This window comes from Tympanuchus pallidicinctus, unplaced genomic scaffold (genome assembly GCF_026119805.1).
Source record: "Tympanuchus pallidicinctus isolate F22 unplaced genomic scaffold, pur_lepc_1.0 scaffold3, whole genome shotgun sequence".
Lineage (NCBI taxonomy): Eukaryota > Metazoa > Chordata > Aves > Galliformes > Phasianidae > Tympanuchus > Tympanuchus pallidicinctus.
This window is the reverse complement of record NW_026294747.1, coordinates 96,277,773-96,303,838: the sequence shown is the minus strand read 5'-3', so window position 1 is coordinate 96,303,838 and position 26,066 is coordinate 96,277,773. Positions and strand designations below refer to the sequence as shown.

Here is a 26,066-nt window from a genome sequence, read left to right as displayed (position 1 = left end):
TCTAAAAGATTATGGTTTTAACAGAAACAATCTACATATAGGTAATCTAATGGGAGATACTACGTTGGATTTTAAAAAATAAATAAATTTAAGGCTGTCCTTTAAAACTTGTTTTTCCAAAGCAATATTTTTTACATTTTTTAATCCACACTGCTACAGTCCATATTTCAGTGTAACTTGGGCTGGATCTAAAGGGACTGTGAAATAAACATCATTTCATTATGCTGATAAAGAACAATAGAAATGTTGCGAATTTGCTCCTTTCATTTGCGAAAAAAAGAAAACTATCATATTCCTGAAGACAGCAGGGCTACAAAATAACCATTTTATACTCAAGGCTGAGTTAACATCATTAGTTTGCTACTTTGCTAAGCATTAATCCATAGGATAATATAAAAATATTTTTCTAACATGCAACAGAACATGCTCAGCCTACATCTTCATTTCCTTTGTTCAGTCTCTTAAAAAGATGATGCCACTTAGAATTGTGAGGCCATATACAGATTTTAAAAAATAATTTTATTTATTTTTTTCCCATCACTGTCAGTTGTTCAGTTTGAACAGTATGACTAAATTTGCTTTTGCCATCCTGCTGTCTTCTCCAGTCCTCAGGACACCCACTTGAAGCTCGTGGGTGTATGATGAAAACTGTCCACATTTCCCCACTTACCTCTTATTGGTATCCTCAAATGTTGCTCCTTCATCTCGGTTTCTCCCCAGCACTTCCAAAACACCCTCCAGGTTCCTACACAATTTTCCATGCCTTTCTCCTGAACTCAGAGCACTTTGCTATCCCCATATTGTGTTCCTCTCCTATCCAAAAAATAAGCTGCCATTCACCAGCTCTTCATGGGGGGAGAAGTGCCTTTTGGGAACTCTCTACTGTTGTACCTCTCATAGCACATTTTATCATGGCTCTCATTCTCCACCTCACAAGCACTGATCATTTCCCAAAGTGCCCTGGCACCAGACAGGCTTCTGATCAATAAATAACTCTGTTTTACATGGTTCAAATTTACGCTTTTATTTATCTTTTTTAAATTAAAAAAATAAATTTCATTATTAAATAGTGGAATGGGTCTAAACTAAGGTTTACATATTAATTCACTTGCTTTAGAATACCAGAGAAACAATTAGAGTATACCGCCCAGACAAAACTCTCTGTTAGAAAGCTCAACATGGCGTAATTCAGTTAAACGGGGAAAAAAAAAAAGTCTTAATGTTTACAATGAATGTTAGAAGTAAACCTCTGGTGTTGGTGTCATCCGAATCCGTTTTCCATCGCAAAGGCAGTCATTGTATTCGGAATACTATACCACAGTGCTAATGTCATCGGCTTCATCTGGTTTCTTTTGCCTGCTTGGCAGGGATTTCAAGTATTCAAGGTGCCTCCTTGCATCCTCCTGATTTTGCCGGACGTAATAAACCACGTATGAGATCACCATGGTGAACCAGCCAAACATAGTGACCAGCATGGCGTAATCGGTAGTCTTTTTGGGAAGGTTACAGAGGTCAGCATCATTGGCAGCATTGAGGAATGGCCTCCCAGCATGTTCATCCAGCACAGAGGTCTTGCAGATGACATTGTTGGCCGTCTCATGGTTGACGGCCATACTCCTCAATACCTGCTGCAGTGTGCAGTCGCAGTGCCATGGGTTGTTTGCAATCCTGGCTCTGGCCTTTAAGTTGTTGAAAGCGTTTTTGTGCACACTTTGAATCCTGTTGTCGGACAAATCCAGAGTCTGCAAAGTTTCTGCCACCCCTTTAAAGGCATGTTCATCTATAAATTCAATCCCGTTTTTTGATAAATTGAGGACTCTCAGTTGGTGCAAATCCTTAAAAATTTCATTGGGGATAGATGTTATCTGATTGGAGTCCAAATAAAGTAAGACTGTTTCTGGTGGAAGATCTCTGGGTATCTCCTTGAGGTTTGCATTGCTACAGCTGACATTTAAACCTCCAGAGTGAGAACAGAGGCAGCCTTTTGGGCACATACTGGCAGAATGAAAGCACAGTATCATGAGGACAAAACTTTGTAAGAGTAGACACATGGAGAGGGAACGAGTTAACCACAGGTCTACCAAATGCATGCTGGGGTGTCAGCATAATCACACGACCATTTCTCATTCAGCCAAAAGTGGTGGGAAAAGGATCGGTGAAGCTGAAGTGTGGCTTCATTTTCTTCAGTGGGATTAGTAAAAATTCACTAACATGTGGACTTCCTCATGGTCATTACTCTTCTTAAAAACACACCTGCAAAGAGGAAAAAAAGTTCCTTATACCATAAACTCCAACTCCAACTTTTTTTTTTTTTAAAGAAATAAAATTAAGTGAAAGTGAAAGACAATACCACACCACAAAATAAATGATCTATTGTCCTACCACTGCAACAGAGTATTTATTCAAGTACCTCCTATTAGCATTAAAATGAGTTTAGTACATAAATCCCTGGGACGTTTTTAGGACGATAGACTAAACTCAGTCCAAATTGCACCAGCTTAGGCTTTAATACTTATTAAAGAAGGCACTGTTTTTGTTTGTTGTTGTTGTTGTTGTTGTTGTTGTTTTTAAAGCAGACTTTTCTAAAATATCCATAAAAGTAAATCACATTTTCCCTCGCTAATGTAGAAGGTGCATTAGCAGAAGTTAGGATTTGGATCTCCAGAAATAGTGACAGGCAAGTGAGGCAATAGTGGTGGTTAATGTGAACTTATCTCAAAACAATTTATGTTATTTTTGGTCCAAATCAAAGTATCACAGCAGGGAAATATTTAAACTATATCCGTAACAATATCATCGATAAATTAGTAAACTAAATAATATTGGAAGTCACCACAAACATTTATCATCTCCCTGCTGTCTGCCCATTTCTTTCTTGCTGCATTCTCATTTCCTGTACCTCTCAGTATTTTGTGAGCTACTGTTGAGACTCACAGAAATCACTTACACCACTAGTTTCTTGAAAATTTTCTTTACATTTAAGATAGAGAGAAAGAAATAAATGTAGCAGTTGCCAAAGCCTTGCCAAGCCTCCCTTGCCAAGCCTCCCCACATTAAATAAACCTCACACAAAACTATGTGCAAGCCAAACAAAAAAAGTTATTCATGGCATGTAATTTGCTAATAGAACACATGAAAAATATTGTTTCTTCTCCCCTTGCAAGCTGGCTTAAAAATAGTAAATATCCAGAAGCTTTTCCATTTTCTTCTTTAATTGGAACACAAATACAGAAGTCTGAAATGCTGACCTATAAGGTTGGAAAGACAACCTCATTTATTTTTTCCCCTATTATGGCAAACTACAAATTTCTAACCACAACAGGTCCATTTGTTTTCACGCACATGCCCCCTCTGTCTTTGTAGCAGCTTGGATATTTGCAGCCTTCAGGTTGTATTTACATATAAATGAATTTTTTTTTTCCAGCACACAGTGTAGTCTGCTGAACAACAAAATCCCTGCAGGAAGGATGTGTGCAATTCTATGGGAAAAAGAAGAAATTGTATTGCACTCATAGCAGAATTCACATACTAACTGCAGTTCTGGCACATCACATACGGATTAAATGTGTCACAGAGTACTTCAAACCTACAGTTCAATTTTTATTTATCCCTTCTTGATGACTGTCAGAATGTCAGTAACCCTACAGGAAAAAACATCTTATAAGTATGTATGTTATGCGTGGCTGCTTCATTTCTACGGCTTGGAAATGGAAAAAGAACATGTTTCATTGCAACTTCCTGTATCACTACTTGTCAGCTTATTTACTGATCAAGAGAGAGATTGCCCAAGAAGATAAACAGAAAGCTTATGCTTGGGCTCTGTAGCATGAAGGGCCCCTACCCTGAAATTTCTTTCTTTTCTTAAATAGAAAGGGAATTAGCAATTTCTATTGCAGAGTTAACCCTATCAATGTAAAAGCATTACAAAACCAAGTAAGCTGAACATGAAGCAGAAAGGGAGGTGATGCAGCATCTCCACAGACAGCAGAGAGGAGCCCTTAGGAAAGAGGTGTCACGAGAAAGACGACCATTGCACTAGGTGCCATTTCTCCCTGTGGCTCTTTGGTCACAAATTCAGATCAGACGGAAATCTGCTACTGAAGGAGACAAGCTACAGAAGTTGTTTCTTCCCAGCCTGCCCAAAAGTGCTAAGTACTTGCCAAAATGTGCAGCCCATTTAGAGGCCAAGCTGGAGGCGGTGGCAGCTCGCTCTGGCAACTCAGTGCTGGCAATCTGCTTCACCCTCCCACAGCCTGGGCTGCTGCAGTAAAAAGGGCTGTCCCAGGGAACACAGCCACCTATTTTCTTTTTCTTCCGTGTTTATGGGTCTCACTACCATGCTGCACCAAGAGAGTAAAAGACTGGTTCAACTCACCATCACAAAAGTAGTAGGCATCATCTCATTACCTACTACTTGTACACAATGGCTTTCCACCAGTGATATTGGAGTCCTACTGCCAGTATAGACTGAGGTAAAAGAGCAAAGAGACGCAGTTATCTTAGACATTTAATTCTGCAAAGGCATAAAAATCCTGCTGTTTTCACCAAACTGTGAGGATTACTACTTTTCTGAAAGAGTGGTCAGGCACTGGAATGGGCTGCCCAGGGAGGTGGTGGAGTCACCAACCCTGGAAGTGTTCAAGGAACGTTTGGATTTTCTGTTGAGGGATATAGTTAAGTGAGAACTTTTGGTGATAGGTGGATGGTTGGACTGGATGATCTTGTAGGTCTTTTCCAACCTTGGTGATTCTGTGATTCTGTGATTATGCATCATATTTGCTTTCTTACAGGCTAAAATGAAGACTACCAGAACCCCAATGAAAAAAAAAATCACCCAAAAGATGGTGTTTTAGCACTTTGCATCTCTCTATATCTACACCAGCACCAGCATAAGACAGTATCAATGACGTAGTAATAAATATATCAGAATTAGCTTTATGAACTCTGAAGACTTTGATTACTATTAGTCCCTGGATAGCCACTCATGAGAAATGTGACACTAACATCTCTGCTAATGCCACCAGATTTCAGCTTTTCTCCATAAGAGTATTCATTAATATTATACAAGTGTGGGAAAACATTCATGAACCAACCTAAATTACACCACAGATCCTGAGACCTCCACAGCAATTGTAATGTGTCAAAGATCCCTTACCCACCAAAGAAAACGTATGATGTCTTCAGCCCAATGAAGACAAGTGAAGCTCTTTTTCTTTAACATATTAATGTGTTCAGAGTGGAAGGAGTAGGATCATTACAGATTGAGCAGGAAAATGTTTAATGAAGCAATGCCTCTTCATAAGAGAGTACTGACTAAATGGATAAAGAGGGAGAAAAACTCCCACTGTTCTAAGTTGTTAAAAGAGCAAATACAAGTTTAAACCCGTAATTAACAATCTAGTCAACAAAAACTTCGCTGAGCAAGAATAAAGCTCAGAGAATTCACAGTAAATTAACTGGAAACAATCCAATGTGACTGAGCATCAGTCAAGGAAAGCAGAGCTTTCAAAACTTCCATAATCAGAATATCTTATGCCATATCTGAGGTTTGAGATCCACTAACAAATCCATATCAAACACATCCTTTATTTTCAGGCATCCTACCAACTGCAACAAGAGAAAAGAGAACTAGGATCTGAACTTTAGCAGTGCCAAAAGGAAGATTTTTGACTTCTGGAGCATCTATCAGATTTTCTCAGCCTAGAATGCATTAAATAAAGAAGAAGGTAATGGAGATTTGAATAAAGACAGAGACACGCAGCAGACAGGAAAATTAAAGACTACAGAAAAAGAGATGGAAGGCATAGAATTACGACAACCATATAAGTTAGTTGGAAATCTGTAAATAAAAAAAAAACCACTGAAAAATAAATTATCAAGTAAATAAAGGCATAGGAAAAATGATAGCAATGCTCAAGGACAGATAACAGCATGGCACAGAAAGATATTTTGTGTACACTTCTAAAATACAAGCAGACACGCAGAAAACCTAACATATAAGTCAAATACTGCAGGGCAATAAAACTTTAGAGTGCAGACAACACAAATGAACTTTTTACAGCCTGCCATTTTAACTGTGTTTTTTTTTTTTTTTTGTGCTCCCCCATGACCATTCTGTACAAGCACCCAGCAACGTGAGAAAATGTGCTTTCCTTGAGGATTTCAAGATGTGTACATTTGATTTTAATACACAGTGAGTGTTCAACCAAAGCTCCAGGTGTCAGGCTCTTGCAGATGTCTGCCTTTCAGACAAGCGAAGTGTATAAACATATCTTGGCATCTGAGTGCTTAGCATCTACAATATTACTAATTCAAGTATTTAATTAATAACTTCTCCCTACATAAAATTCAGCAAGGTAAAGAAGCATTAGTGCTGCTAGCTATCCATCTGGAAATAAGGGCCTGAAAACTTAGCCAAATCATACAGAAAGACCATGACAAGATTACTTTAAATATAATTTATGCCACTGTGTCTTCAGAGCAAGATTTAGGAAATCCTATAAACATCACAGAGAACAGCATAAAAGTGACACTGAAACAGACTAAGAGTTTTTTGTTTACGACAGTAATAAGACAACAAAAGGCACAATAAGACATCATTTATATTGCTTAAAGATGGCTCATCACATCTATTTGACTGATAACTGACTGGGACAGTTAGCTGCCCCTTGAAGTCATAACCCAAGAACAAAAGTGCAGCCCTGCCAATGGGCAAATACCATACAACAGGTTTTTATCCTCTGGGTGCAATCTCTCCAGAGACTGCACATGATTACAAAGGTATGACAGGACAAGGGTATGACACAAAATGAGTTACAAAAGAAGAACAAAAGGCAGAAGCACGTAAAGTGCCTCGTGTGAGAAAAGGGACTGCAATGCTGTCCCAAAAACATGAGTGATGCTAAGGTCAGCTACCACAGCACTGGGTTCTGTGGGAAGATGGGGAGGCCAAAGGAGCAAGGAAAACTTGTGGAGTCAACTCTGGGAGCATAGTATGAAAAGTAGAGCATAGTTTTTTATGCTCGCATTTTTTTTATGTGGCTTCTGGGATCAAAAAGTCTGGCTACAAATGCTTTTCACTGCTGATCTCTTACGCCAAGAGAGAGCTCCATCTCAGGCATGATTATCTGTGTGTATTCCATAAACTAAATTATGCCTTCTTTGGCATTTGAGCAATTTGCACCATCTTAGTTGTGTGCCAAGAAGGTTAAATGGCACACGTCTGAAGGAAATTCAGTGAAAGCATTTTCTTTATTAGTAATATGCTAGACTAATCTCTCCTCTTGTCTTCAAAACTGGATTCCCTGATGAAAAATATTGCATCTCTCATCTCAGCAATGTCACTCTCAGGTCAGTGCTAACGAGATATGCTCAGCATCTGGGGCTAGCTTGTAGTTGTTACTACTGAAGGTGACATGATTATAGAGGAATTTCTTGCAGGTGGTGTTTACATGCTTAAACCAGCAAGTAAGAATGGGAAGAGGAAAAAGACAGAAGCCAGCTGACCAACCCTAGGGGGTGGCCTGTCAGCTGCATAATGATTGCATTCAATCTGTTTGATCAGTCACTTCTGAGCTCCAGAAAGAACTGATTGGAAGAATTATGAACTAGACAAGACTTTTCTACAGACCTCTTTTCTTAGTTATCCATTAAAGTAAACTAGAACTTTGAATAAATATTAAAATTTTACAACTAAAAATCCATTAAAAGGGAACACTGTAACAAGATCACTGTTTTATCTGACTTCCAATCCATTACTGAGATATTTTATAGGTTTGAAATATCTGACACTATTATTACAATTTTCTTGAAGACACTGTCTTGGTATTCAGAAAAGACATGCTCATTGATAAATCTAGTCTCTTACTTCTCTATTAAAATGGGACTTTGCCATATCAACTACCTTTGCTTTAAATCAGTTCATCAAACTACCTTTTGACGAAACAAATTCTCTTTTTAATGAATTATTTTCCTTCAATTCATCTTCCTGTGACACCAGTGTATTTGTTACAGCACATGCACAAGCCAGCCTTACTGTCCACAGCTAAAGATAGCTATATTTCATGTCTTTTTATTCCTTTTTTGCCAATTAATATAGACATACGCTAGCTTGTATCTAAAAATATTATCTTGCAATTAGTATTAACAAGACAGCCATAAGCTGGAGGCTGCAGGTTAATATTCAGAAGTAATTCCCCCATTCAAGCAGTCTAGTTTGCAGAAGAACTTAGGACCCAATTTACCTGGTTTTACTGAAACCAAAGATATTTACCACCAGGGTTTGTGCACATTGAGGGACAATCCTGCCCGGCTACTCTAAGTACAGAGCTGGAAAGCAAGGATAACTGTATACTGGAGCTGAGCAGAAGCCACAGGACATCAGCAAACCAGAGAGGTGCCAAGAGCTGCCTGTAAGGTGCCAGGCGACCTAAATTCCCCAAAGAACGTCTCTGGCAGGGGAAGACTTTCAGGATCTCAGAGGATGCCACAATGAAATCCTAAAGCAGTAATAAAAAAATGAACAGAAGCCAACAGCAAATGAGGTGGGGAAAGGGGGTGCAAAAGATCATCGATTCAGTGAATAATTGAAATGTCACGATTAATCAGTGTGAGCCTGAACTTCAATTACATAATGGATTCATTATCTAATGAAACACCAAATGTACTCAAACTATAATATTCTCCCTCAAGACATTGCTTGGAATGCACATCAATATTTTGTTCCCCAAAATCTTCCATAACAGACATCTTTCTAACAGCTGCTCATGGCAAGATGTTTCTAGTGGCAGGAGCAAATAGCATAGGTGCAAGTTTATAGATCTTACAGCTCTGAATACTTTCTCTTAACAATTACAGAATGATAAAATGGTTAAGGTAAGCCAAAAGAACATTTTAAGCTATAATTACTTTCTGATTGTGAGATCACCAAATCTATTACTCTTTATTATAGATTAACAGCTTACTTAATTATACTGTGTGGGCAAATGAATCAGCACTTTAAGATTGATGGGTTGTGTTCATGGTAAAAATATATTTGACTTTTCTCCCTTTTCATCTCAAGTCAAAAATTATTTTATAACTCTCTGACGATAAATAATGATGTGAAGCTTAACAGATATAAGAACAGATCAGTGGCAGAAGAAAAATATTAGCAATTATCTTCTATGTTCCCTATGATGCTTTTCTTCTGAAAGTTTTCTGAGGCAACATATTCCTGGAATTGAATTTGATATGCTTGACGGAAATTAAAGGAACAGCTATCAGGGATGTTCTTAGCCTAACAAAGACTGAACACAGTTTTACACTTCCGCTGTCACCATCACCATCCCTTGCTTTAATGCTTAATGCTGCCCACTTTCTTCAGTTTTCACCTGCATCGTCATCAGACGATTTTGACTACAAAAACTCTCATCCTTTCCCTGAGCAATACACTGCTAGGATGTGTGAACAACATTCTGACTGCATATCTGTGCCATTTGAAAAAGGAACCAAAACATCACATACGCTCCCAGTGCATATGAGTGCAACACGAAGTGAGAGAAAAATAAAAAGTAGAAAACATAAACTGAATATCATCAACTGTTGAACATCATTCATCTTTGTATTTGCAAGAAATCAGCTTGATAACAAAAAGAGTGAACAGCAGATACAAAAGAGTGAACAGAGGCTAAAGATAGGCCACTCACTCTTCAGTAAACACTTCTGCAGAATGGATTTGTTTTACCACTACATCAGTACATGAGGAACAGTATTACAGATGATTAACAGAAATGCTCCAACACAGACAAATAATTGTCTGATATGTTCTCCAAAGCCATATAAGTTGTTTCTAGATTAATTATTCTTGTGCATTATATTCAAAACCACTGTTTAGCATTTAAGATCATATTCTATCCACTTTTAGTCACATTTTCTGTGACATCATTAAAACTATTATATTCTAGCAAAACAATATGTTCCAAAAGTAAGCCAGCCAAAACTCCAGATGATTTAAACTATGAAAAAATATTTGGAAGGGTTAAAATAACATGAAATATAAATGTTTTATCTTCTTCAGGTAAGAAGACTCAGAATAAAGGCTGTTCTAAAGCATGGGTATGAACTAAATGGACAGGTGCTTTTCATAGACAGGCAGTGAAGGAGGCTTTCAACAAAACTGATAGAATCCAATGGAAAATGTTTTCAAAACAGACGGTCAGTTTCACAGTATTTGCTGATCTATTTTATTCCATCTTATAAAAGAACATGATCCAAAAGGAAAAGAAAAGTGCCATGTTCTGACCTTACCCAGTAGCTCATGATGGATGCTTCTTCAACTCAATTCCACAGTACCATATCAGAGAAAATGTCTTGATCTCATGATAATTACACTGATCACCTCAATGATTATCAGCATAATCAGTGACAACTCTTGCAATTTAATCTTGATAACTGCATCTGGTGACTGCAGATGGTGTCCTTGTCCAAATGAAAATCTCATTCTTATTTTGCACAGCATAACAAAGAAGTGTTATCAGAAACTTACAGGCCTTCAAGGTATCATCTTGCAAAGATGAGCAAGATTTAGACTGTCTAGAGACTCTTCTTTTACTTTGAAGTGTGCTTATTTGTTTTCTGTAAACTGTTATCCTCAGGTTCATTTAGAGGTTCATCCAAACATTCGTGTAGCTTACCAGACAATGAGAAGAGAGGAGCTGTAATTAGGCTGGGGAAACTGGGCTGATAATAAAGTCAGCAAGGCAGAAATAAGCCTGCAAACCTGAAGGGACCATTCAGCAAGGAACACGCTAGCAGCTCTGTAAAGTTGACAACGGTTGCACGAAGCAGCCAGCAAGACAGCTGCTGGCTTGCTGATACCCAAGCACTGGGGAGCTCTAGAAGAAATAAGATGTTACAGACTTCAAAATAAGACTGCGAAGGGAGGAGGAGAACGAAGCACACCATGACTAAAAGTTGCTTCTCTTTGCCATAGAACAGGCTTCTGGGAACTGCTAAGGGTCACTGCAGATGGAACCACATTTAGGGTAAGGCAGCTCAAAAAGAAATAGAGATGTGAGCAGAGACAGTGCCACAGAGATAGATCAGCATCCACTTTCACGTATTTTTATTGCTAGCATCTATGTTACCTTAATGTGTTAAATCACAGGAAACGAAAGCTATTTCTTTCCATGCACAACTGCCCTGTGTCAAAAATACAGAGCAACAATCCATGGCACTAGGAATTTGGAAGGAAAGAAACCAGGACAGTAGAAGCTACTACTAAAATGAAGCAATATGATTAACATCCCTGAGATGAGGCTACAAATAAAAGAAATAAAAGAAACATACTTCCAGAGCAATTATTCTGGAAGAAAATAATCTGGAAGCAGGGGTAAGAAACCACAAACTAAAATTACTGTAGGGGACAGCAGCTTTTTATTCAGCTCCTTGTGGTTTGAAATAGGCTGGGTGTATAATAACAGGACCTCTATGAGGCATTCAAAAGTAGATAATCTCATAAAAAAAAAAAAAAAAAATAGAAGTGTAGCAGTTTTTATATTGAGAAATCCTATAGTTTGAAATTCCCAATTGTAAATTCTACAAGTGAAGCTTAAATAGTGCAATACCACAACGTCTTACCATCAAAAGTAAAGTAGTTAAGTTCAATGAATTTCAGAAAATTGTGAAAGAGAGTGTAAGTATGAAATAATTATTATCAATAAACAATTAGGCAGCTTTCAGATGGCATTGAAATGACCTTCTGGAATCAAATGACATGCTGAGTTAACTACAAGCCATTTGGGCTTGCTGAAGAAACAGTTTGATCAGTGATGCTGGTTTTGCTGGGTCAGTGATTATTCAGCTGGCACACTACTGACTTGCAAAGATGGGAGAGCAATGAGCACATCTGCAGCAATGCACAAATATACACTTCATGTTTCTGCACTGAAGATATCAAGCAAAGTATCATAAACCTCTGCCATATCAAACCACCCACCACCAAAACCACATCCTCACTTTTAGTAGTTTAATCCACTAACAGCTTCAAATAACTATCATTTCTTTTTCATCAGCTTGCCAGAGAAGCATATCTATTTTCTTTCAACGTATGCAATAGTACCAGGCTAATAATAGATTCCTATATTTAGCTATCATTACAGTTGTACAAGCTGAACATGCAACAGTCTGAAAGAATTAGAAATGGAGCTTTTGCATTTCTGTGAAAGCAAGGTTAGCAGCTTCTCATCAGGACCCAGAGCTTTTAGCTCTGCTGCTCAGCATTAGAGCCCTAGGAAAAGGCCAGCTCACGCACAACCTCCACGGCTGCATTTCAGCTAAGGATCTCCCAGGCAAGTAAAATCTAGCAGTGAAAAGCTTCAACGCCATTTGTGCTGGCAGCATTTCCCTAATTAAGAGTTTAAGGCCAGATGGAGCCATTAGATCATCTAATCTGACCCCCTGCCTATCTTATGACGTGCTGTTTTACCAGTAAACTCCATATTGAGCCCAGTAATTTAGGTCAGACCTGAGCATGATCAAACTGAGGAGACTGCCATGTGCACGAGGCAGTACCTCTTGCACCAAGTGTACTTGTACCATCCCACACTAGGTGGTAACAGCATGCCTTCAAAGAGACCTCACCCAGAAAACTCACTTCCACCAGCACTCACTGTAATAGCTAAATACACTTTTCCATCAAGAAATTCATCTAGCTGATATGTCTGCTCCACTAAGACCTAGGTGATAAGCAAGAATTAGAAAGATTAAAAAAACAAACAAACTATGATTCTGTTATGCTGCTCATCAGAAACACATGATTGCTAACACTTGTCTCCAGATGAGAATAAGAACACTGGTTATTTTTGTAACGTGCTGCTGAGTTACCTTAGAGACTCAGCTGCCACTAAAGGACTCCACAGATTACATGTGTTCACCTAAGCAACAATCAGAATGTCTTCCATCCAAAATGACTGCCCCAAGGGTTCCCAAGAAGTCAGGTAGAATTCTTTTATTTTTTAAAACCATGTAATATTTTTTTGAAGTCATAAAAAATTTGCAGTCTATGTTTCTCGTCTGAGGATGTACGATGATAAGAAGTTGATATTACAGCTTGACACAGGAGGCTGAAATTCTCTAAGGGTTCTCTGACCCTTACTTGGCAAAGTATTGAGCCTGGCTGCAACCCAGCAGCTTGGTGAGAGGCGAGCCTTCAGTGTTCAGGGGGCTGAAATAAAAGTTGTTTATCAACAATTGCTAAATAATAGGAACAGCTCTAAAGAGAAAATGGATTGGCATTTCTCAGTGGAAATAAACACCAGCCTTTATCAGATTTTATCTAACTGCTAAGAAACAAAACCAAGACACAGCTGCTCAATAGTGAGTGAGCAGAGATTTGCCACTCAGTCATTCTTCCCAAGGAAAAAAGAAAAGAAAGGAAGAGTGAGAAGAAAGCATTGCAATGGCTGCCTCCAAGATGAGAACAAGGCACAGAAGTCACTTATTTTCTAAGGGAGGAAAGGTCTTTATTAGCAGTTACTAGAGCACGACAGGAAGAGAGTCAAACTCAGTTCAATAAAACTCTTATTTTAAAGACAAGAATTTATCAACTTTCTGTGCGTCCCCACAGAGTTTATACAGCCAAGCTGACTTTGGCAAAGCTAGCTGATACAAAAAGCAAGGGTTGTGAAGAAAAAAAATCCTGATTAGCTGGGCAATGATCCAGTGAGCAAGACACTGGGGGCTGCAAGTTCACAGGTGAAGAAACTCAGGGAGAAATAATTTATAGTAAATTAAGTTAGGTCGTGATAATGAAATTTAAAGACATACAGGGCACGATTTATTTTCCTAAGGCTTTTTAAAAAGTGAAAAACAAGTAGAGGCAATGGTAGGGAAAATTTAACTCTAGTTACAGTTGGTACTGGCACTGAGATAAAAATGATGTATTTAGAGTAGGAAAAAGAATTCAGGAATTGGGTGTCATAAAAACAAACATGGCCCCTCTCCAGCAAGCTCAAAGCCCTACCACAACACAAATGAGGAAGAACTACCTCAGCACAGGTACTGCATATCTACATCTGCACTGCCAAGCCTTTTCCTACCAGCACAGACCAAGGATGGAAAACCCAAATGGGAGAAGCCCATATAATAGCAGCAGTCCTATCACAGGTCACGCTGTGTCTTGGTGTCTCATCCCTGAGGGCTCTGCATGGTTCCCCAGCAGGTGATAGCTGGCAGCAGCATGGGATTCCAGGTGGGAAGGGCTGCAATGCTGTTATGTCTTCAACTGTACCTCCTGCCACCCACTTGCCTTTCCCTCCTCATGCTGTGAGAAATGGCAGGAGAGGAGAAAAAAATGTGAGCCACTTTATAATGGATGAATGCAGCAGTTTCCAGGAGGGAAAAAGAGAGAGTAATGAAAAAGCGTTAATATTAAAGTAATAAAGCTTATGGCCATTTTTCAGCCTGAAATGTGTAACACCATAAAACAATGCTTAAAGGCACTCACTTCTGTTCCAAACCACCTGCACGATAAGGCACCCTGCTATTAGCACAGAAGTTGTTTATTACCATTCTCATTTCAGTCTGATTCCAGGAGAGTCATAAAACTGCATTTTTTCACTCACTACAAGAATCCAGGTGGCCCCAGGTTTTCTTTGCTATGCCAACTCTTGCCGTGTCACCTGCAATCCCTGCCCAGTTGCTAATCCATTCATTTCTAACAAGACATATAAAAATCACATTGGATGAAATGAATCTGTCCCCAGCACTTGGCACATGTATTCCATTCTTCTCTCATTCCTAAAACAGCAGCAACTCTTGGTGAGGTGTGTTTAGCATAATTAGAAGAACGGCTTTGTCTGCCAGTACATGTCCCATGCATCCACACTCCCTCAAAATATTCTGGCTCGTGATAAGTAAAACAAGATCACTTGTTTCTCTCCCAGAACAACTTCTAATATATATATATTTATTGGAGAAACAAATGTAATGGCAGAGCAGATAAATAATGGACATTCTTTTGAAGTTGAGAATTATTTTTACCTTTTTCCCCCAGATGAAATAATACAAATTCAAAGCCACTCTCCAGCTTTTTCTGTCAGAAACACGTATCGGGACTTAGGGGCACAACTGAGCAACAAAGAGGACTTTGTTTTGCTGATAGAACTACAAGGACAAAAAGATGGGGGACAGAAGAGCAGGGATATGCAGAGGAGTTCAAGGCTGACAGAAACACCTGTGCAATTGCAGGAATAGCAAAAAAGGAAAAAACTGCTGTCATAGCTGTGCTCACACTGTGGAGTGAGGAAGTTCCACACTTCACAGTCACTGCCCGAGAGGCCATCACAGCTCATGAGACTGCAGGAGACCCTCTTACAACCTGAAGTCCAGGGAAATTTGTGACTATAATGTGTACTACAAAAAACACCAATTTTCTGGGAGCTAGCAAAAAAGACATGAATCAATTCACCATTAGCAGCAGCATCTTCCCCTTGACTAATTTGGCAGAGATTGTCTCTATAGCCTTATTTAAAATTTACTTATGTTTGGCAAGAGAGGGGTATTGCTAACTGATCTACTTTCCTTTTGGTTAATAATCAATGAACTGCAAAGGCACCTTTACTTCTTTTATGCATTCAACCAGACATCTGAACACAAATCAACAGCTGAGGACCCTCAAACAAGTACAAATTGGCAATGCAACCACATTATAAAATCCACATCTGCATACTATGAAAAGTGGTAAAACAAACTGAAGAATGGCACATCTAAATTCTTCTTTATGCTCTCCATCACAGGAAGCACTACACTGCTCATTCCCCTACCTTTGAGTCATCATTGATGTAGTACCACAATGTTCCACCAATGTTGGTCCTTTCTCCAGAGTCTGGCTCCTATCTGAGCACCTCCTGCACTTCTGACTCCCTCCCTTCTTGCTTTCAGTTCCACACTGCCTCTCCTTACTGATGGTGAGGATAATAGACCAGTTCATATACAATAAAACAATTTCACAATGCTGTGGTGCTACGCATGCTTCCAGTGCTAGTCAGGATGTGGTTCAGGAAGAGTTTGTCTGTGTTCCACAAGAATGCTTACAGAAGATGTTAGATTTTACATCTCTCACAGCTGCACAGAGAAGCCTGTCCTTGCAAACCATAATTTCAAACCTTGCAACCTTTGCTAGCCTGAGGAACAGTCCACTATTAAGCTTCAGTTAACACAGTGTTGACAACCAATTTTAAAGCTGATTCATGATAGATGCACTGAATTTGAAGACAGCCAGTGTCTAACAGACAACAGCTATGTTACAGCACCCCTGGGGCTCTCATGGTACTCTGAGCTCCAAAGTACCTTCCTGGAGCACAGAAGGGAGACGTGTAGCCACTGTACAGGTAATTCACTGCGCAGTCTAAATGTTTGGATGCACACTCTCATCAACAGTATTCCTTCAGACCTCAGTTCATTCATGTGCTGTACTCCTCAATCTTTGGCTTCTTGGTATCAGCTACCCTGCCCCCTCCAAAACAGTCAAACACCTCTCCCAAACGTATTGTCTCTAGATAAAGGAAAAATAAACTATGTTTGCAAAAAATAAAACAGCAGTTGTAGTTCTTGTAAAGAACAAGCAAAAGGATATGTCTCTTCAGCATGAAAGCTGCACAGACCCAGCTCGGGTGGGAGTATTCCTCTGTACGGAAATCTCTGGAGTTAAAACAATTTATCCCTGTGATCAACACAGCACTTGAAAAAAAGAAAGCTAGGATGAATGACATGTGGTACACTGAATAGGAAGAAACAAATTGAGGTGGTTTCCTGATGTTCACAGCCATCAGGAGGTGAAGGATGAAGAGGCCACGCTAGCAGCCATGGCACAACTGTCAGAAAACTGCATGCTGGCAAGCAAGTGGTTCCTTAGGGTATGAGCCTTGACAAGTCCTACAAGCAAATATGTTTGCTCACTTCATCTGCTTCCCTTCTCATTGAGACACACAAATTCCCTCTGCACCAAAAAAAAAAAAGTATTCATGCAAGCAACCCTTCTAAAATTCTTCAAAGTGCAACACTGAAATGGTCTTTTGCAGATGTAAACGCCTCACATGAAACTGGGAAAAATAGGTAAGTCAACAATCAGCCCCAAAGGTGTTTTGCACCTTCAACTAAAACATTAACCCGCAAGATCACTACTTCATACTACCGAGTTACTGTTATGGTAGCACAAACAACTTAATGAGTGATTAGTTCTCCATCAATTATTTTAACAGCTGTCTTAATAGTGCAATCATTTATTTATATATAAAAAAAAGAAATACTAGCCTTCTCTTAGAACCAATGTTAGTGGTAAAATGAGAGAAAAAATGTTCTATTTAAAACCTCTTGGTAATTATTTTATTTAAGGTTAGTAAAATACTCCCCAGGCAAAATTATACACTCCACATTTACTCATTAACATGTGCAACTGGCTCAAAACTTGAGCTGGATGAAGCGAAAAAAAGAATTTCACAGCCTTCCCTTTACAGTGACACATTTTCACCTAAGTCATTTCTTAGTTCTGCTGCATTTTTCATAATGTTTGTATCAAAGGTGTTACTGATATCGTAATGGATTTTTCAGTGTTACTGATATCGCAATGGATTTTTCAGTGTTACTGGAATACATTTTCTCATAAAACTGAATTACATGTAAGTTACATGTAATTACATTACATTCTTATTGAGACAACTTCAAAAAAAAAAAAAAAGCTTTAAAAAAGTTCAGAACATGAGAGATAAACCAATCTCTCTAAAATGCCATAAAAATGCAAAATTTCAACCAAAATGCAAAATTTCAGTCTCATCCACATTTTTCTCACTCTCTACAAAGACTACTTTTTCAAAAGTCTTTCCATTTGCAGCTTTCAGCCAGCCCTCTCCAAAACAAAAGGAAATTGCTTCTTCTGTGCACTGGAGGTCACAACCCCTCATGTAGGAGGGGAACAAAGTGGCCCTGTTGACTGCTGCTTGCCTGGACTTGGGCTCAGGATCTTAGCGTGATCAGAAGCTGAACTTTGGATGGGTGGTGAGGAGGAGACAGGATACGTCTGTAAGATGAGATGTTCAATACAGGTTATATTCTGAATATCCTAACATGAAACAAACACACATTGCAACCTTGACTCAACAAGTTGCCTTAACAAGATATGCTGAGGAAAGTAAATGAACTTCTCCACATAGCACTGCCAGCAGAAAGCAGCCCAGAAGTTAGCAGAGCTTCTCTTGGTTCTGATTACCACAACACCCATGATCTCCCACTAGTTTTGAGGCAGAGCCATGGCTCCCACTCAGAGCCATCCCTCTGCATGCAGGAACAGGAGCAGAACTGGTAGGCCATGCCAGGCTAAGTTCTCATTCTTGTTCAACCCACTGAGAGCTGTCAGCTTTTTAAGGAACCCTGAGAAACTGAAGAGATTTTAAAAGTTATTATTAATCTAAAGCTGATGGAGCCATGCTGGAAGAGTAGAGGAAATTTCCCAAAGATGGGCAGCCTCTCAGCTCTGACTCCACTCAGTTGGGATGTTCAGTTTCTTCTGGAGGACAGGGCTGACTAACCAAACCTAACCTAATGCTTCCTGCTGGCAGCACATGCTCAGCAGGAGAGGGATGATCTGTGCCATCCGCCCCCATAAACAGCAGGACTGACAAGTTGCTGGAACTTGTCAGAAGTGGGGAGCCCAAAATCTGCAGAAACAGGTCAGGGTCCTGCTGAGCTGGAAACAGCATCTTCACGTGTTTTTTTGTTTGTTTGTTTTGTTCTTTTTTTGCTTTTTTGCTTTTTTTTTTTTTTTTCCGTTTGACACTGAAATACATGCAGACTGGAACTCTAATAGCTGTGCTAGCTTAAATAACCCTGCTCAGGTACAGATGACAGCTCTCAACTGCAACAGGAACATGACTACAGACTAATCCACCTCGCTGTTCTGACACATTCAAACTAGCTCTGAAATCCCTGTGCTGCCTGTACTTGCTACATTACATGCCTCTATGCAGCCTAGCTTGCACATAGCCAGGCCAAGTGCAGAAGAGGGCAGAAGTACACACAAAAATTCATGCAGTGAAGACTCCTTTATCCCTATCTGAGGAGGAAAAAGCTCAGGAATATTTAGTCACATTGGACATGCACAAACCCACAGGCCCTGATGGGATGCCTGGCCCATCTCATGGAGTCAAGAGAGAAGTGAATGTTATTTATGCTGACTTGATGGAACTGAGGACTTGCAAAGGTTGCAGTAAGCAGCACAAAGTCCAGCTGGAATCCAGCCACAAGTGAGTACGCCAGGGGTCAGTAATAGGGATAGCACCATTTAGTGTTCTTGTGAATGATTTAGACAACGGGACAGAGCTCTTTTGCAAGTTTGCTGGTGATACAGTACTGGAAGAAGCAGTTGATAGACCAGGTGGATTCTAAAAGACAACGTGCATAAACTGAAATACAGGGAATACTACCTGAATAGAAGAAAATAATGTTTTTCTTTTACCGTGAATGATTAAACTTGGAACAGATTTTGCAGAGATGATGTAGAATCTCCATCTCTTGACTTATTCAAAACCCTGCTTGTCCTGAGCAACCTGCTGCACATGCCACTTCTTTGATCAGATAGGTTGAGCAGAGCAATAATCAGAGGTGCCTTCCAATCTGAGACACACTGTGATTACTTTCCCTTACATCTGTAAGAACAAAATTGCAAGGAAAAAAATCTGAAGCAGTATAACTTTCCACCGAGATAATTCCAGGTTATGCAGCACAACATTTAAATCCTAACGAAATGTTTTTATATCCTGTTTATGTTATACATAGTCGTACAGTCTGCATCTTTACAGAAGAGATGCACTTCACAGGGTGCCTTTGCTTGAAAGAGGGAATTATAAGTGCAAACCCTAAAAATAGAAATTGGATGTATGTGTTTTATATTACTTGTCTGGGCTTACAAAATATCTAACCATTGAGCACAGTTTTCACTTTGACTTGTGTGGGTAAAAAAGACCAATTAAAGCTGTTCTGCTTTTAAAATATTAATTGTAAGGCACGTGGTGGAAAACATTAATTAAAATTGTGCTGGTTTCCACAACAGTGCTCCTTAAGAAATGGATATATTACCAAACAAATGGTGAAGGTACAGAATTATTGCTTGGTGACATTATACTGTAGAGCAAATTAGTGGTCCTCTTTTTAGCTTACACCAGCATCTAAAAGCTAAGGACCAAATCTGTAAATATTTATTCATTTATGTCACAAAAATTGTAATCAGCAAATTGAGTAAGAACTAATGAGTTGACAATATGGTAATAGCCCTTAGTAAGTGAGAATACACACACAAAAAAGAAAAAACTGATCTGCAATGCCTTAAAAAGAGATTTTAGAAATGACAGCAAGTCACACATGGCCAAACTTTTGGTAAACAAATTCTTAAGAACCTAATGAACCAATTAACTGACTTCCATGCATTAAAAACACTAATTTGAATGCCTACTTTCATACAATCTGTTTGAATAATGTTGCCAAAGGAAGAAAGAAAGGAGAGAGAAAGAAGAGAGAAAGGAGAGAGAAAGGAGAGAGAAAGAAGAGAGAAAGAAGAGAGAAAGAAGAAGAGAGGGGAAGAGAAAGAGAGAGAGAAAGGAGGAAGGAAGAAAAGGAATGGAAAAGAAAGTATAAGCCTTTTTTACAAAGCTTTTTGGCAACAAAATGACACTTAAACTGACCAGAAAGTAAGCAGATTTTAATTCCATTTTCTGCACCCAATTTACAGAACAAAATTTCATCCAGTTTAATTAATTGTTATTAACTTTAAAAAGTCAGCCAAATGAATTGTAACAGGAAATGCATTTTTCTATTCCTTCATTTATAATCCTGTCATGGAAAATTTAAGGCCAACTTGTGTTCTTCTACAGAAATAGATGCAATATGTGTCAAGGGAAAAGAAGAACTCCACAGGAACAAGCCATTGAGGTTTTCCCTGAATTCTCCTGGTGGGTTTTGTAGCCTTAAAAGGAATAAAAAAAAAAAGGCTTTATATCCTGCTGGTCTTTAGCTTGCCAAACTGAAAATCACTGGGTCTGACTTGTTATCTTGTTACTATGTTCACTGAAGGATTCTCTGTGGTTTTCTCTTGCTATCTTCCAGTGAAGCCAATGTAATTAGTCTCATCTCCTGGTATCAGTTACATTTTCCACCAGGACATTTGCTTAAACTAGCAATCCTAGTGGCTCCCAGAACACCAGATTCTGAAGGTGTTCAGGTGCTCCAAGCCATTGGAGAAGTAAGTGCTCCATACCTCCGCTCTGTACTTCTGCAGGTCTAGATGACCTGCAGCTGGGAAGGGGAGTGCCACTACTGAACAAACCAGGGAGAAACTCATGCAAGGGAATAACCTCTGCACGAAGGCAAAGGAGCTACATGATGGTACCATGTAGTTCATGTCTTGGAAAAAAGCATCATCTTAATTTTCAAGTTTGCAGTAACAAAAATACATTTAAAATTAACCAAAGACTGACAGCAGAGAAATTCCTTTTAAATACTTTAAACAATTTTGGTTTACATTCCAAGGCAACAGGTTTAATTTCCACTTTTTGTGGATGCTGAGTAGGTGCTCCCTTAGGCACAAAGCCTAAAAAAGGCATCTTTGCCTGCAGTCATTACCTTGAATTGCTAGCAACCACTGCCTGCTGCTGCTCGTGGTGGGAAAGAGGTGATAGCAAGGAAGCAATTAAATACACAATTCCAGGCAATCATCATGTGGCAAGATGAGGCTGCCCCTTACCTATCACACAGTAGTTTGAAAGCAGTTCAACAGAGCTGACGCAGATTGGTACAAGAGCACCAGTGAGGTTTTATTTCTGTTTTATTTGAGAGAGTTCTTTCTAATCATAAGGCTAGAATGTTTAAAAGTAGCTATTTGTAAATTTTTCCCTAGGGCTTCATATTTTTTTCTTAATATTTCTTTCCCCACAAAAATGCTCATTCTCTTCTGTTTAGCCTCATTACTTTCACCAACTGGATTATGTCCACTTGAAAGCCTATTTCCTGGACAAACGTTCTACGTTTCTGAATGCTAACCTGCTCATCTATTTATTTCACTTTACAGTATCGTCATTTCATTTGATAGATGAAAAAAAATAATTGCACATGGAACAAATAATGCAGAAAATAACCCCGTAGGAAACAATTCTAGCAAGATACAAAAGCAGAGGGAACATATGTATTTATGTAAAGGAAAAATTAAATTGAATTATCTATGAGAAGAAGCAAATAACGAGTTGCTCTGATCTTTCAATTTAATTTCATCTGAATTTATTTTTTCAAGCAGTCTTTTTTAATTCATAGGTCAGTTCATAAGAAATTCAGATAACTCATAAAAATACTACTTAGTATAGCACATTCATGCATGACTACAAAAGGTAAGCAAGATTCAATACTACAGTACGGAGAAAAAACGAAATGTAAAAATATTTTCCCTTACAACACCAAATGGGTCACATTAATTTAAGTAAATATTTTGCTGTCTTCAAAGAAGTGCAATTCACGCTTTTTCAAAGGCATGCTTTAGGTTCTGCTTGCAAGCTACCCTGCTTTTTTTATTATTTGTCTTTATAAAAAAATTACACAAAAAGTTTGTGTTCATAGAACACTATCAGTGAAATGTCGTTTGCTTTTCATGGGTTGTTTGCAACTGACATTTTTTCTCTCTCAAAAAAGTGAAAAAATACCATCAGCCAACATCTTTGTCCATGCCCTGTTGGGATGATTGTTCTTGGGAGAAACAAATTTCACTAATTGTAGTAAGCAAGCAGTAGTGCCATGTGGTAAAGCTATGATACACACCAAAATCTTACAGACCTCTTCTAGTGACCTTACTGTCACTAGTAAGATACAACAGAATTTGCTCCCTGAAAACTACTGATTTCCCAAGAAGCATTTGGATGGCTTCTCTTTTTGAACTTGATGCTTCACATTCAATCCATGCTCACCATTTTCTCTAATTTTTCCTAAATTCTAAACATTTTTCCTACAGTTACTTCTTCTGCAATTCAGTAGTGACAGTTTCTTCCTTACACTCCTACATAAATTTTGCACAAGCTGTTAAACAGAACTAGTCCATGTTCTTCTTCCATGCCAGTCTCAGTTGGCCAAAAATTTCTCAGCAGAATATCACTCAACTGACTTCACTGCTGGAAAAGCTCAATGTCAGTCAGACTATGAAACACAACGGAGAAGGAAAGTGATTTTAAGTGATACTCCAGCTGAGAGTTGGAGGGAAGGCTGTCTTCCCCATGCCCTGAAGGAAACTAGTAACTACACTTTGAGAAACTCCAGCTCTGAATCTTGTCACTCTACTGCTAACTTCTGCAAATACAGCTCTGCAGCCAGGATGAAGAAAGATTTTGCAAACTGTGGTGATACATGCCCTCCAAATGGCCACAAGAAGTGTTTACGAGGTGAAGACTGATCGCATGTGGTTATCAGAGAAGTGGTATGAATGCACCATTTGGAAAGCAAGCTGAGAGCCCTCAGTGTTAACTCTATGTTACTTTTAAAGGCACCATAAAGGCACCACTTACAAGCAGATAAGAACAAAACTATTGCCTCGTATAGCTTGCTTGCAGTCCACACAATACAGTGATCCAGGTCAGCTCAAAATGACCCTGTCAGCTAGGTCACTGTCTGAGACCTTTATATAAATAAAAAGAGATTCCTTATTTACCCTGAGCATAAAGGCACTCTTCAAATTCCATGATAGCTCCTCTCTGCAAATTCCTCCTTACAATTTGAAGCTAGAAGATGAATATCTGAAAAGTGAACAAGCTAGAATTGCCTAGATAAATTAAAGCCTGTGGTCTACACAGACCTAGCAAAGCAAAAAACATTAATATAGGCAAATAATCCCATTTTAAAAAAAAAAAATCTACAAAAAGGCAGAATTATCATAGAATCATAGAATGGCCTGGGTTGAAAAGGACCACAACGATCATCTAGTTTCAATCCCTCTGCTATGTGCAGGGTTGGCAACCACCAGACCACGCTTTCTGGAGGCCTTGAATGCCTCCAGGGATGGGACATCCACAACCTACTTGGGCAACCTGTTCCAGTGTGTCACCACCCTCTATGTGAAAAACTTCCTCCTAATATCTAACTTCCCCTGTCTCAGTTTAAAAACATTGCCCCTTGTCCTATCCTAACAGTCCTTTCATCTGTAGTCCTCCATGACATTTTTAATAGTGAACAGTATCAATCAGTTTTAAGACAACAATCTGAACCCTAAATGCTGCTTTTAAAAGTTAAATAAAAATACTAGAAGCAATACCAAGAAGAAAAAAGTGACATTAGAAAACTGACAGATTCTGAGAGATGAAATAATTTAGGTCTGAATGTCCTTCCTCCACCATGTGGTAGGACCACATGGGAAGTGAAGAAAATCAACACGTGCAGACTCTGAAAACCAAATCAAAGAACAGAAAAAACTTCTGGATAATAAAGAAATAGTCCATTATGCGAGTGATGATTTATATCTAATTCTGGAGGCACAATATTCCTTACTGTAGAGTTCTCTCTTACAGGATTCATGCGAAGAATATCTTAATTTCCAGTAAAGATGGAGTGAGAGGAACCTATCTGGGACATACTTAATGCTGTCCTCCACACTGAGGGTGCAATTCCAGGAACAAAGAGTTGGTCACCATGTCTCCCTCCACCACTGATTTATTTATTCATCTCTCACTTCTCTTCTTTATCTTACTTTTTGGAGACGTTCACACCAGCAGGATTCTGCTAAGTCACCTGGGGACATTCCATGTAGAAAACTGTCCTTCTACAAGAAACTCTGCAAATACACCAGACATTCCACTAGGATTACTTTCTTTACATGGATTTCCATAGACTATGAGATGTCTCCTGTGGTTTCACTATATCCTGCTCTTGAATATAACCACTTCTGTACTGTACAAGCTGACTTTTCTCATGCCTACTAGAAATGAACAGAGAACATCTTCTTACCTCCACTGTACGAAGCCCAAAAGAGGCATAATTAAATAATCTATAAACAACTTTTTAGCCACAACCAACCTTTTTGTCTTTTTCAGTAAAAAAACAATATATATCAGTCAAATTAGTGAATGCTGTAAGCACTTCTTGCTAGCTTTCCACAAAAACTAATCTAAGAATGGGATAAGATCAAGTGCAACTACTCAGTGAAGGAAGGGAATGAGTCATCATTCTGCAACCTGAACAACAGACCGAACTGTAGATTCAGAGCAAGGCAAGCATAATAATGAATGAAGTACCAGCTTCTAAATTACACCTCTGGAGAAAGCAGTCTAGGACAGCAACTCATAAACACACCTACTTGGCCTCGCATTAAAAAACATAGAGGGAAGCCAGTGGACCACTGAGAGCAAACCTCCATGGCATTCAAAGGAGAAAACATCTCCCTGCAAAACATTCAAATCAGCTGAAGAAATCCGATTACAGCAATATACACCTCCGTAACTAACTTGGCAAAGTACTGTGTCCTATGTTTTTACAGGTGTCATAAGTATTAAAGATTAGGAAAATGGCATTCTCTAATAAACAAATTATTTTTAATTAATGTATCGAAAACTCTATTAGTTTTACTTCTACAAGGATTAGCACATTAGTTCTTTCTCCATGAAAGAAAAAAAGACAACAGCGCAAATTGTCTCATTTTATATTCAAGTAGTATCTTCTTTGATTAAACAAAGACAGCAGGCTCTCACAAAATGAGAGTACTTCTCTCCACACTGATAAAATTGTTCACATTCTCTTTGCAGTATTGCTGGTCTATATGCAAATAATCTAATCTAGTTAATAATTGTAGATTTCCAACGAAACAACTGAAAGCAAAACACATCCCAAGAGATGTATATCCTGATTACCAAAGATAAATTGAGATAGCACAGCCCCAGCTGCTCAAAATCACACAGAGAAGGAGGTGAGCAGGTTCACAAAAAGCTGCACTTGTTGGTTTCTCTTCTATTCACAATTTACACCTGTTGTTTCACTCAGCAACTGTCTCCTCACCAAGGTACGAAATGCCAGTTGTT

The 26,066-nt window shown here is 38.8% G+C and overlaps 1 protein-coding gene across 7 annotated transcripts in view; it reads right to left on the bottom strand.

Moving 5' to 3' along the window:
* Positions 1-1,008: 1,008 nt before the first annotated feature.
* LRRC3B (leucine rich repeat containing 3B) overlaps positions 1,009-26,066 on the bottom strand; it is a 44,183-nt gene continuing 19,125 nt past the window's right edge. For all 7 annotated transcript variants that reach the window (XM_052692271.1, XM_052692268.1, XM_052692267.1 and 4 more), the window contains exon 2: positions 1,009-2,253. In XM_052692271.1, the coding sequence (XP_052548231.1) occupies positions 1,311-2,090 (780 nt within the window). In that variant the 5' untranslated portion in view covers positions 2,091-2,253 and the 3' untranslated portion in view covers positions 1,009-1,310. The remainder of the gene's footprint in view (positions 2,254-26,066) is intronic.